General features: G+C 37.8%; 1 protein-coding gene across 8 annotated transcripts in view; it reads left to right on the top strand.

Moving 5' to 3' along the window:
* The window catches only part of Plch1 (phospholipase C eta 1), a 267,872-nt gene that overhangs the window by 209,428 nt on the left and 44,001 nt on the right, over nucleotides 1–14,443 (top strand). For all 8 annotated transcript variants that reach the window (XM_063249222.1, XM_063249225.1, XM_063249223.1 and 5 more), the window contains 2 exons: nucleotides 2,697–2,868; nucleotides 8,805–8,912. In XM_063249222.1, the coding sequence (XP_063105292.1) occupies nucleotides 2,697–2,868; nucleotides 8,805–8,912 (280 nt within the window). The remainder of the gene's footprint in view (nucleotides 1–2,696; nucleotides 2,869–8,804; nucleotides 8,913–14,443) is intronic.

The following is a 14,443-nucleotide window of genomic DNA, read 5'->3' as shown; positions in this document are numbered from 1 at the left end:
CAAAGAGAGACCTCTGAGTTTCTAAACCGAGGCTGTGGAGTGCCCGCGAATTCAGGAAATATGGGTTTCTATGCGTAATAAGTAGCATTTTGACACTGCATTACAATACAGTGAAATAGTCCCTAGGTTTCAGCTGGAGGTCTAATGGGTGTTGGTGTGCACAACTGATATGCTTATGTTACTTGGTCCCGCCTTGGCTGTGATAATGCTATTTCCTCCCCAAAGCTTGCATTTTTAACTCCCATCAAAGCACTCTCTCCTCTGTTGCAGTCACTGCTTCTCTGCCTGTAGTGCTTTCCCATCTCCTCACTCTTGTAAGAGGTGCTATACTTTCAGGGAGATTTATCTAATTGCATGCCTAGAACTGTCTCCCTAAATTCCAGACTGATACAGACTAGGAAAAGCCTTAGCAGATACTCAGCTGAGTTCCCGTCTGGGTTTCATTCAGCCCCCATTCTGCCAGACCTCCTCTTCCCATTCGTTCTACTTCCTATTTCCTTACTGTTCAAGGCAGAAGTCAGGAGCCACTCTAGGTTCAGCCAGTTGCTCTCAGTTCGATTCGCTAAGTTACCTTGGACTCCATTTCCTTCTCTTTATTTTCATTTTCCTTTTGGTCCATCTCCACACTGGGCCGTAGTGTTCTTTCTGAAATGTATACGTGATGTTGTCGTTCTTGTCTTGAAGTTCTTCAGAAGCTTGCTGTATGCACAGGCATGTCTTCATGCCCCTCAAGGCCTGCCTGTGTCCTTCTCTTCTGTTGCCTTCCTTGCCAGTGCTCCGCAGAGACTTAGGATTCTGCCTGCAGCAAGCACTGATCAGCATCCCCAGTGACCCCCACGCTCATGTTATGCTGTTATGTCTGCCTCCCCGTATTCAGTCCACCTCATTCTTGATTGTCCTACAAGATTATTTATGCATTGTCCCTGTGGCAAGTGTGCTGACCCTTAGCTGATATAAATCTTTCCTCTCTTTTTTAGCACCCAGAACATATTTCTGTCATATCTCCTAGCAGTTTGTTAAATTGTAGGTACTTGCTTTCATCTAAATCTGTAAGACTGTGAACTCACTGAAAATATGGAGCTGCATTTTAGGCATTTCTTACTCATTCTTTGTTGCTTGGCAGCTACCTGCAATATGCTAGATGCACAAGAGAGGATTTTTGAATTAAAAAAGCAAATTGAAATTACAATTGCATTAATATTTTAGAAGTTGGTGGGCTTCAAACTTTTAACATTTGACCTTATTAATTAATCATGAAATTAAAGTGTGAGTCCAATAAGAGATACTGGCTGCAAAGCAGATTTAGTTTAGTTCTACGTAGAAGACTCTTGAGTACTAAATTCTGATCAGTCTTCACAACCTTGGGGATTTCTATCAGTCAAAGTGAAAGTCCTTATTTCCCAATATATAAACTATTATGTTGAGAAGGCCTGAAGCCTGTACACTCGGCTATTTACCTCATTTGGAATACTCTAGAAGAAATGCACTTAATTTAAAACAACATGGTTCTTTAGTACTTAAAAAAAAGGTTTGGTCTTTTCTCTCTCTTAAATTTCAGGTGCATTTTCCCCTGAGAGATTCTTAACCCTGGCACTACTGACATTTTGGGCTATCTTGTTATTTTGTTGTGGGGAGCTGCCGTACATTGTAGGATGACTAGCAGCATGTGGCTTCCATTCAGTAAAGTTCAGTTGGACCCTCTGAATTGTGGCCACCAAAACAGTCCTTAGACACTGATAAGTGCCCCTTAGTGGGAACGTGTACAAAGTCATTCCCTCCCTGTTTGTGAGAAGCAGTGTACACTAAGCATCACTAGGTGCTAACAGGCTTTTTGAAAATGGATTGATAATTTTAAGATTTGCCATTAAAACTCCTGGTGAGATTGCAAAATGACCTCAGGGCACTAGTTTGTTGTTTCCATGTAAGGATACACTAAACAGATTCTAGTTAGCTAGTCAAGCACGTTTCATCACAAAAGTGTGTTTCTAATACCACTCCCATGATCAGGTTTTACTAATGGGCAGATCATTTGGAGAATTAGTTCATAGACTGTATTATGGAGCTAGCACTGTCTTTGGATGAGTTTCACATTCTCTGCACAGAAACTTGCAAGCTGGTATAGAATGAATGCATGGAAATTATTGTTTTAGTAAAAACTAGTATATAACACTATAAAAATGATCATCATGCCTGACACAAGCTGCTGTAAAACATCAAGTTCCATTATATTACCACATCTTCATTCATTATTAGTTTTCAAGCTAGGAACCAGTTATATACTTTTTAAAGTAAATAACTACATTTAATGATATACATTTAACGATATATGGTTGCTTTGATGTATCTAGATTTTTATATAAATAAAATTCCATTATGTAAGTTTAGTTTCCTTAGGCTTCTAATGTCTTTAATTTTTTTCCTTTTAGAAACTGTATTGTATTCACTATTTTTTGCCTGGTAAAAAATATTGACCGAACTCATCTTATATGGATTGATATTTTGTTCATTATGCCAAGCAAAGTATATTTTCTCAGAGGAATTTTTAAATGCGTCTCTAATCTTTCATACTTTAGAAGCATTTTAATCGTCATCGCTATTGATAGTCTGTAAGAATGCAATGACTACAGAATCATTTTCAAAGATCCACAAGAGATGCCTGTACCTGATGCCTTTGGAATGTGTCACTGTTTCCTCAGGTTCCCAGTTATATTGTCTATTGAGAATCATTGCAGCATCCAGCAGCAAAGGAAGATTGCTCAGTACTTGAAAGAAATATTCCAAGACAAACTGGACTTGTCATCTGTAGACACAGGAGACTGCAAGCAGCTTCCAAGCCCTCAAAGTTTGAGAGGCAAGATTTTAGTTAAGGTAATTACTTCAAGGAACTCAATCAAGAGCATTAATGATCAACTAAGCCTTCTCTCTCTTACTAACTATAAACTAACATAAAAGGGTAATAATAATTAGAATCAATACCCAAAAGAATTTCTATAGTTATGTATGTAGCTATTTCAGATTTATAGTCACCTCTTCAGAGGAAGGTTATTGTTGACTGACCACATTTCATGGGATTTGGTTTTATGAAGTCAGAATGTGAATACAATAAGCTAAAAGTGTGATATTTTGGGTTATAAGAGTTCACGCTAGAAAGAAATGTGTGTACAGGAGTGTGAGGTGCAGGAGACAAGACTCCTTCAGTTCATATCTAAAAGCATTTCGTTCAGATTCTCTTTTCCCCTTTCAAGCTCCAATAACTGTTTGTCAAAAGAAGAAAAAAAACTTTTCATGGTTGACCAGTCTTGGTTATGTAAGTGAGAAGCACTTGCTTCAAAGAGGGGCGAAGGCAGAGACATGACTCCCTGCAGGACTAGTTTGTGTGCGGAAGAGAATGACATTTCATAAACAGGTTTTGGGGGAACAAAACCTATTATTATTATTATGAATATTGTCACGGTAAAGCATAGTCAGACTATTCTTTGCATTTTGTAATTCACTACTTTGTCATTTTATTTAGTTGCAGTGAATTTTATGTTTGTACTAAAATCACCTTGGATAGTTGAATTGTTTTGAGATTGAGAACCTAAAAGAGAAAGCAGTAGGATGTTCATATTAAAATTGGGTTATTTTTGCTGAAAAGGGGTGTATACAAAATAGCAAATGTCATTTAGGAGCATCCAGGAGATTAATTACATGGCAAGACTTTAACTGGGGCAGAGTAGCACATAGAAAAGATTAAAGTATTCATCTTTACAATTGGTCAAAACTTATTTTTCTGAGAGATCTCTGATCCAAAGGTGGCATTTCAACAGCTACTTGCTGCTTTGGAGATTAACAAATTGTTTTTATTATAACAATCATGCACACTTTCCAGCAATGTGTATAAATACATTTAGACACACAGTCTTCTGAAAAATGAAAAGCTGCTTTTGAACAAAAAAATATAACCAACATAGTTTTCATAGAAGTTATTGCTGGAAATTACTGTAGCTCTGTAATTCGAGGCCCCTAGTTTTGTACCTGTCAATCACAGAGAGTTTTGCATTCTCCTCAGGCTACCCAGCCTGAAGGGTTGAAGCAAAACGTAGCCACTGCTACAGTCTCTGGCAGTATTTTTTATTCCATGAATGAATTAATCCAGACATAGTATAACACCTGCATAAAGTGATGTCAATTAGAATGAAACCCCCAGCAGACCTGGATCATATGTCACTTACATCCTCTCTGGACCACAGTTAAGTCCATCAAGTCCTGCAAGATTCTCCCTAAATTTATTTAATTTTCTGTAGGAGTAACACTGTTCATGAAAGGCAATGAAAACCCAGTCCTTTCACATTAGTTTTCTTCCAATCTACTATGGCAAAGTAGCTTTTGGGAATTAAAATATAGAAAAGCAGGCCAAAAATATGGCCCTCATGATGCAGGCTTTTTTAGGTGCTTTAAAAGGACCACAGAGGCTGTGTTGTGAATGCCTGGGAAGGAGCCTTTTCGTCTCACGGCCTCACCGTTGCCACCTGGGATCAAAGGGGCACCGAAGCCTGGCGCTGCTGCCTGCGTCCTCAGCGCCACCTGCTCCCCGTGGCCACAGCTTCCTGTCCTTCTTGAAGATGACTGTCTCTTACTCAGTGGTGTTTTTCCTCATGTTTGTTAGTTTATTCTACAGAACATTTATAACATATTTTTAGAAGAAATAAAAGCGTTCCCTCAAAAGCACAAACGACTGTTACTGCATTTTAAATGCCTCACACAGGCCCATCCTGGCATCTGCCATCGTGCCCGGGATGTAGCTGACTTTGAGTAAAAGATCAATGGTAAATAAATCAAGGATGTTAATGTCTTCTTATCTGTATTATTCCTAGTACATTGGCCACCCTGTAACTGATTATTTTATTTCCAGTGCTGTCATATGATTATAGTTAATCTGTGAGTGGTCCCTAAAATAAAGAAAAATAGAACCATTTTATATAAACCTTCTGTATGATTAGTACCTGAAATAATAAAGTAGAAATAAATACCTCAGTTATAAGCTACTCTGTTACCAATGATAGTCCAGTTAGAGCCCACTTTTAATCTTATAAATACCTCTGTAAGTTGAAGAAAATATTAAAATCTCCAAATCCCAATAACTTTGATTCTTAATATAGATCTTATTTTATTATGTAAACTTTTTCAGAGCATTTTCTTTATTAGTAGATGTTTGCAGACATGATGCTTACGTTCCTTGTGCGGAGCTGGTGTGTGTACATACCTTATCCTGATTCCCTTTTTCCTCCCCCTCCCACCCGCTTTCCTTCCATCTCTTGACCTCCTTTTCCTTTGAGAACGATCTCTCTCCCTACTGCCTCCTGTTTGTCTTTTATTTTGCTCTTTATTTATACCTTAGGTTTCTCCTATAAGAGAAGCCATGTGATGTTTTAATTACATAGATTATTTAATCAGCTTTGAAATTGTCACTGTCCTAAAGACCCAATGTCCACAGCTTATGTATTGAGAAAGGTTTAGGAAAACTGGATGGAGATTTCTTTCAGGATCTGACTAAGCAGATAGTCACATGTAGGGAGGAAGTGAGGGGCAGAACCAGAATGCTAAAGGGGACTCACAGTGGTGTGGAAGGCAGGTGTGTTAGAAGTCACCAGAGTTTGAGTTTAGAGGTCTGCCTGGATAGTAGTCTGGGATGATATTTAGAAGTACATCATTATGTTTGGCTGTCAAGCATGTGAATGTTTTTCTGTGCTTAGACAGACCCTCATCCTATATGTTTTAAGGAATCTCCTTGTAGGTGCCAGACATCTGTTCTTGCACCTTTCATTAAGCAGAGTGTAGACACTGCTCCCAGATGCTACTAAATAGGTAGCCTCCCCCCCCCCGCCCCCCGGCATCTAAGCAGAAACTCACCAAGGGGCCCAAGGTGAACCTGTCCCTGTAAGTGTTAGTGGAAATGATCATAGAACATTTTGGGGACAAAGGCCAGCGTTTCTGAATTATAGTTCCTTGATGTCCATTGTGTGGAGGATTGGAATGGAAATGTGAGCCCTGGGGAGGCTTTTTTTTGAAAATATTCTTCACCTGATTAGTTCCGTCCCCTGGTTTTGATTGATAATTATATTAGGAATCTGTGCCCATATCCAATCAACCCCCAAATACAGCAGCTTGAAACAATGATTTTCCCACAGTTCCTATAGGCCAGGAAGACTTCTATGGCTTGGCTGGATCCTCTGCTGATTTACTAGTGTCAGCCAGAGCCACGTTGTCTCGGAGCTCAGTTGGGGCAGGCTCTGCTTCCATGAGCATGCAGTGGTTATTGTTGGCAGAGGTCTCTCTCGGTTCCTTACTGTGTGGGGTTCTACACAGCCCAGCTCACAGTGGTGGGGGAGTGAGGAGAATCTGAATCTCGCCATGTCTGTACTCTGTTAGAAGAGGATTACTATGTCCAGCCTATGTAGAGGTAGCAGGATTATAGAAGGCATGAGTTCCAAGTGGTAGAAGACATGGGCTACTGCTATGAATACTCCCTACCGCAACAGCCATGGCTACTCAGCCTTTAGGCCTGCTCTGCCCACACCTACCCTTAAAGAGATCCTTTGAGCAACTCAAATTAATGTTTCTTTCTGCTTGCAAGGAAGAAACCTGATGGTGTACATAGCTTCCCTAGAAGCCTTTATCAGGGTGCAGGACCTTGTTCTGTGCTGCTCTTTTTTATTTACTTTTTTTGAACATAAATTTGGAAATGGAGAAGGGAAAATCACCCATAATATTCCTACTGAGAAATTATAGTTGATTATATTTCTTTCGGAACTTTTCCCTTGTGTTTATATACATCACCAAGGTTGTATTTTGTTTGTGCACTTGATCTTTCATTCTGGAAGAGTCAACCAATCACAGATGGATAATAATTTTTTTTAAAAAATATGTCTGTATGGAACATGTACAGACATTTCCCCTTATCTCCTAAATAATACAATATGCCAACTATTTATAGGGCATTTACATCCTATTGAATCTTACAAATACTCTAGAACTGCTTTAAGGGAAGTAGGAGGCGTGCATAGGTGGTGCACAGGTATGGACTGGAGCATCTTCAAGATGCTGGGCCGTGCTGGAACTGATCTTCTGAAGAACTGAGGATGAATGTAACTGTATAACTTGAACACTTTGCCAGGTCTTATTATAAGAATTTTCCTCACCAAGAGCTCCCCATTTCTATCAGGAATAGCCTGATGTGTGGAGTATGCCAGGCTGCTCAGGAAACTCAGCGTGTTTCCTGGGACGAGGGTCTTGCTGAGCAGAAAAGGGCACATCCTAAGTGCTAAAGACACATTTAACCTTCTGAGGAAAACCAGCTGCTCTTGGGGGCCTTAACCTGAAGATAAAGGTATTAGTCCCTAAGGCTACTGTAACAAGTTGTCTTTGACTGGTCATTTGCAAATAAAAAGAACTTAGTACTCACAGTTCTAGAGGAATAGACACTGGCAGACGGGGGTTTCTGATGAGGGCCTGTTTCTCACTGATGGCAGGGAGCTCAGTGGAGCCCTCATGACTCTCACCTCTCAAACACCGCTGTGCCTCTAGATACTTGATACTGGCTGTTAATTATCAGTGTCTGAAGTTTGGGAGACACCAACATTCTGATGATAGCAGTTGTTCATAGTGAGATATGGTGATGTTTATACCCTGAGTCATATATTCTTGGCAAGAAGCTGATCTTATTTTTAAATATAACCTGTAATTAATTATGTGTAATTGGAAGTAATATGACCACCTTTTTTTTTTTTAACTTAAGTTTTTGGTTTTTTTTTGTACCAGGAATCAAACTCATAACTTTATGCTTGCCAGGCAGGCACTGTGTCACTGAGCTACATCTCTATCTCTGATTGAATTTTCTTAAAAGTCCCTTTTTCCCTCATCTTGCCCCCAATTCAAAATCTGCTTTTTACTTAGCCTGAAGTGATGATTTGCCAAGGATACCTTATTGTATTTTTACCTTTTATTTATTTGTTCATTTTTGAGATAGTTTCTTGCTGAACTATACAGCTCAGGCTGACCTTGAACTCACTTTGTAGCCTAAGTGGGCTTGAACTTTCTACAGTCCTGCCTCAGCCTACAGAGTGCTGGGGTTACAGTCACATGCCACCATGCCTGGCTCATTTTTTACTTTTTAAAATTTGGATTAAAATGCAGAAAATGAGATACCTACCTAACATTTTAATAATTTTTATGTGTATAGTTCAATAGTGTTAACAATATTTAGTGTTGTACAAATCAATTTCTGGAACTTTTTAAATTTTGCCAATGAAATTTTATATCTATCAGCAACAAATGCCTATTTTTGTTTCCTGCCCGTTGCTGCCACCACCATTATATTCTCTTATCTCTGAATCTCACTACATTAGGCACCTTGTATAAGTAGAATCATACTGTGTTTTTCTTTGACTTATTTCATTTATAATGCCTTCAAGATTCTTTTGTTTCATAATCTGTATCAGAATTTCATTTGTTTAAAGGCTGTATAATAGTCCATTGTATGTATAGGCCACATTTTAGTTCGTGAGACAGGATCTCATTTTGTAGTTCAGGTTCTCCTTGAATTCACTATTTTGCTCAGGCTGGCTTTGAACTCACAGCAGTCTTCTTGCCTCAGCCTCTATAAAGTGCTAGGATTGCAAGCATGTAATCCCACTCCCAACAAAGCCACATTTTGTGCACTCATTCATGTATCAATGGACATAATGGACACTTGAATTGCCTGCACCCATTGGTTATTGTGAATTATTTTCACTTCCAAATGGAAATGTTTTGATCCATTTCAGGGCAAGAAGTTGCCTTATCACCTTGGGGATGATGCAGAAGAAGGGGAAGTTTCTGATGAAGACAGTGCAGATGAAATTGAAGATGAGTGCAAGTTCAAGCTACACTGTGTAAGTTGCAGGCTTGGCCATACATTTTGTCTCTAGGGCACTGTAGTAAGATCGCGGCTCCAAATTTGTGCTGCATTGAAGACTTCACAAATGTAGCTGCAGTTGTGTAAAAAAAGATATTTTTAAAATTATTGTGTGTACTGGCACACAGCCACTCAGTTTGATGAGTAAATCATTTGTGGGTTCTGATGCCTTTAGAACAGGCAGGAATATGTGGTTAACTCACGTTACTCCCTCTTCAGGGACAGATCCCTTCCTATTACAAAATGGCTAAAAATCAGATTGCAGCTGGAAACATTGGTGTCTTGATAAAGTAACCTGGCTTTAGCACTGCTTTCCTGCCTGGAGCTAGCAGCCAGGGGTGGCTCAGAACCCCATCTGCACTTGCTTCTGCTTCTCTAACTCATCTCTTCCCTAGGAAAATGGACCTTGGCGCAGAGGATTCTCAACCCTTTCTGGCCTGAGATTGTTGGCTAAATATCTAACTTGCTCTGTCCTAAATAAAGTGGCACAGATGGTTACTTACCCTTCTGGGAACTTGAACCCTTTTCATGGATTGTGAAGCTGCATTGCAGAAAAGTACCATTTAACTATATGATCCCAAAAGTGCAAACCTGGGAGGAGCATAAGGCTTGATGGAACGCACCTCCCTCTCACAGTCCAGCTCCTGTGATTGCCAGAGCTGCAGGACAACCAGGGGCCATGGGCTTTGTTACGGAGAGAACATTTTATTTCCATATAAAGATCGTATTCCGCTGGACACCAGGACTATTCTATATTCTCAAGGAACCAATAAATTTTGTATGAATTCTCCCAATTTACATTATCACCCTGTATTTAATGAGTATATTGTTAACAACACTCTACTCTCTTCTGAATTCTGTGATGCCTTACTTATATGTGTCAGCTGGTATCACTTTCCAAGGGAATAAGACTTTAATTATAGTTGGTCTCAGTAGACACCTCTTTCTCAGTTTTTATGCAGCTTAACAAGATGAAGTGCAGAAGATTCAGCTTGAAATGAAAAGTGAAAATTATTATTTGTATTAAGCCTTTGCCTTTTAATAATTTATATTGTCTCAGTTAAATACCCCTAACTAACAAGATGATGGCTCCATACAAATCTAAATACATTTACATAACTGAAAATACAGTTAGAATTTTAGTTTCTTTTTTGTCTCCCAGATATTTACCATTTTTGTGATGAATTACTTGAAATTACGGATAATTTAACTTTTTAAAGGCTTATTTCATAAACCAGAGTCTCATTATTTTACATTTGTTTCCCAGATTTCGTGGCTGCCAGCCTCAAAGCAGCCTGTCCCTTGGAAGTAGGAAACAGAAAGGCTCCACCGAGTTACATATTTAAGGAAGGTGACTTTAGTCAAAGGGAGTGGTAGAAATGTAGCTTCTCTCACCATTAGTCATTATTGCTCAGGATGTAAATCAAGTTGTTTTATTCCTAAATCAACTCAGTTGTATCATTTTTTCCTAATGTCATGGGCCTTCCAACTTTTTAAGGTAAATATGAAATTCCATTAAAAGTTAGTTATAGTTTTATGGGAATGAATCAGTAATTCCACCAATGAAACATCTAGCTGAGGGTTTTTTTTTTTTTGTGTGTGTGTGTGTGTGTGTTTAGTCTTTTGATTGATTTCTAAGCACCCAAATAATTAGTTATTTCATGAAGATAGATGTTATCTTTCATTTTGGATTCTTTCATTTGATCTAAGAGAAAATGGAGAGTACCTTACATGTAAGGCTTACAAACAATGCCTTGTACTTTGGGAGAGAAGAATAAGACAATATTTTAGTGAAAACATACAAATTTTTTACTCTACTTTTTCAAACTGTTTTCTTTTTTGAGAAAAGGCAATGCCTTGTTTAGAAAGCCAAAGTATTTTCTGGCAGTCAATTTGTATCTCATTATCAGCAAACAGTTCAGATGTCTGACCTGGGTTATGAAGTTAATTATGCCTTATTGTATTTCTACCAAAGAAAATATATTGTGCATCATTTGTGTGAACCAACAATTACCCCACAGGAAGCTCTTCCTTCAGTTTTAAGTTAACTGGATAGGTTAGATTTATGTTATATCTGAATGACTGCAATAAACAAAAGATTTTTAACAGCATTCACGGACACTGGAACACCAACTCTTATGAGACTATATTAGATTCTTTGTGCATTCAACAAATTTTCCCTGTAGCATATTCACCCATCAGCATTTTAGGTGTACAAGGGTATATTAAAGTAAACAAAAACTTGGCCTTCATTAGGCTTACACGTAGTATACAAATAGCAGTTGATAGGAGAAGAGGATAAGTAAGAGAGAAGGCAAATAATGAAAATAAAACACAGATTGGATAGAGAGAGGTAAGTACTGAGGTTGAAAGTGTGTATGTGTGCATGTGTCTGTGTGCACACGTACACTTGCTCCTGCACGAGAGTGTGTAAAAAGTCTGTTGAAGTTTTAGATGGCATGTCTAGGAAAGACCTCACTGAGAAAACACATGAAAGCAAAGACCAAAAGTGTGAAGAGTTGGCTGTGCTAAGTCCGGGGGAAGAGTGTTACAAGCAGAGGGAGTTTGAAGGCAATATTAAAAACAGGATTTATGCTTATTACCTTTGCATTAGCCTTACCCTTGCATTAGAAGCAAAGCAGGAGGCAGGATTCCTCCTAATTTACTGTTATTCCTAAGGAAGCTATTCAGACCACATTTTAAGTTTTTGCTTAAGCCATAAGTGCCTTTTGTTGTTGAATTAATTGAATCTTTTAAGCTTCTGTTTCATGTTATTTTGTGGCTTTAGCTGTAGAGAAAATCTGGCCCATCACATGTAAGCCACAAGGTAAAGTCACAGTGTTCAGTGACCCAAGAGTCACACAGCCCACAGACACAGGAAATAATTTTATTTCAATCACAGGACCATAACCTAATAGATTTGATTCAGGGCAGCCAGCTCACCATTATTCATCTGCATAAGATTCTCTAATGTCAGTGTGCCTCGTAGACTGCCCACTCTCATATTTCTTTTTTTTTTTTAATTTTATTTAAGGATAAAAAAGAAAAAAGAAACAGAAAAAAGGTACAAGTTATACAGACTTTCAGAAAAAATAAACAGTAGGAAATCACTAGTTAATTACATATTGTCATCTTAGAAATAGTTGTTGAAGTTATAAAATTAAAGCATATAGAGGGGACTTTCAAACAGTGAGACTGCAAACAGTTTTGTTCAATGATCCAACAAAACTCAGTAATGTGGTTATCTATCTTATACACTTAAATATATATGCAGTTATATCTTTTAGAGAACTTTCTTTTCCTTTCTTTTGTACAATGACAATTACACATTTTGGGTTTTATTACTCCCACAGTTCTTACTACTGTTTTTTTTTTTTTTGAAGAAAGTAAAACCAAATATGACATACCAGGACAGAGTCAGTCAAATCAAAAGGATGGACATAATACATAATGTAAAAACAAAATACAAGGTGATCAACAATGGTTTCCATAATGCCTCTTGCTATCTTAAGAAGAATTGCCTAAATCATCAGTTATAATAAAATTGAACAAAACAGTAAAGAATAAGACCAATAAAACCAAAGCATTGGAGACATTAGAGGACTTCAAAAGAAGATAATAGTCAATCAGAATGGGCGTCACAATGAATCTTATTGTCTTCATAGTTGTTGCCTATACTTTCAAACTTGGTACTATCAAGCATAACAGAATAGAGGAAAACCAGTCAAAACAAGATGGTGAGAGCAATACAGAGTTTCAAATCAAGTTAATAGGAAATCAAAGTGGGTTACTATAATATATCCTGCTATTTTTTATTTATTTTTCCCTTAATTAAAAGGATAAAAATGAAAAAGTAGATAATGAAAAGGAGATTGAGATAAAAAAGAGGGCATAACAACAAAACAGTGCAGGTCAAAACATAGCCATTTAAGCAAAATAGTGTTTTACCACAAGATAATCTCAACATAATAGTAGTTAACCATAGTGTCTCTTCCCTTAAAATCTTTGGGTATGACTTTGTATACTGTAGCATCAAAACGTATCAAGACAATGTAAAACTGTTCAAGAGAATGACAGTATTACCGAGCATTTAGAATCAACTAACAGAAAATGAACAATAGTTTCTGTATAATCTCTTTAAAATCTCTATAAAAGTTTTAGTTTATATTATCACATATGATAAAATCCAATAAGATACAACAGGTTAAAACCGATGGAGAAAGAAGAACAAAAGCTTGATGGGACTTCAAAACAAGAGGATATTAAATCAGCACTACCTATTATGATGTCTTGTTTTCTCCAAAATAGCTGTTCCTACCATCCAACCTTCTCTGCCTCATTTCTGTTGAGCTCTTTTTCTGTCATTAGTTGTCAGTTTGTCCTCTTCATTTCGCTTTCTGCTCCATTCATTGTGGCCGCTCTGCCACTGTTTCTGGAATCTTGGTATTTTTCATTTTTAGAATATCCTTCAGTAAACTCTGTAGAGTTGAATTGGTGGGTGCAAATTCCCCTAGTTCCTCTTTATCCTGGAAGCACCTTGTTTTTCCATCAATTTCTAGGGACAGTTGTGCAGGATATATCAATCTTAGCTGGAGGTTATTATCTTTCAAAGCTTGAATTATTTCCCCCCAAACTCTTTGTGATCTGATGGTTTGTGCTGAGAAGTCTGCTGTAATTCTGATGGGTGTTCCCTTGTAAGTGATCTGTTTCTTGTCTTTGACAGCTTTTAATATTCTGTTCTTATATTGGATTTCTGGAATTTTGATTATTATATGCCTGGGTGTTGCTCTGTTTGGGTTGTAGGTGGCTGGGGTCCTCTATGCCTCATACATCAGAGTATCTTTACCTTTTGCTAAATTAGGGAAATTGTCCTGGATTATTTCTGTGAATAGCTTTTGTAGTTCATTTGTTTGTGTCCCTACTTCTTCTTTTATGTTTTTAATTCTTAAGTTATAGATCCTGTTATCATCTTCTAGTCTTCGTATTATTGCTGTTTGTTTTCTTGTTATTTTTAAGAAGTTTTTCATTTCATGCTCCCACCTTACAAATCTGTCCTCCAGTTCAGATAATCTATCCTTAGTTTCTTTCAAGCTTTTATGCCAGCTTTCAATAGGGTTTTTAGTTTCCTGGTAATCTCTTTGAACCTGCTTCACGTATTCTATGTTTTCTCTATTTTCTCTATCAAACAACTCTCCCCTTTTTTTCCGTTCTTCCATTCCACTGTCTGTTTTTTCTTGGGTGATGCTTAGCATTTCTCTAACTATTCTACTTATCTCTATCTCTTGCTTTATTTCATTAAATACTTCATTTTTGAACTCGTCTGTGAGGCTCCGGAGATACCTCTTTATGTCTATAGGTGCTGTCTTTGATATTGCATGTTTTCTGTCTTCATTCTCTTTTGCATTTCCCTTCCTGCATCAGTGTTCTCAGGATTGGGGACTGTGGACCCTTTCTTGTTGCTCCCTTTTCCTGTACTTTTTGTTCCTTCCATACAAGCGTATATAGGAG

Source organism: Cavia porcellus, unplaced genomic scaffold (assembly GCF_034190915.1).
Source record: "Cavia porcellus strain 051 isolate PalLab524CR breed Dunkin Hartley unplaced genomic scaffold, mCavPor4.1 scaffold_5, whole genome shotgun sequence".
In the NCBI taxonomy this organism is placed as follows: Eukaryota; Metazoa; Chordata; class Mammalia; order Rodentia; family Caviidae; genus Cavia; species Cavia porcellus.
Note: the sequence above shows the minus strand (reverse complement) of the source record. Positions and strands in the feature narration are given on the sequence as shown.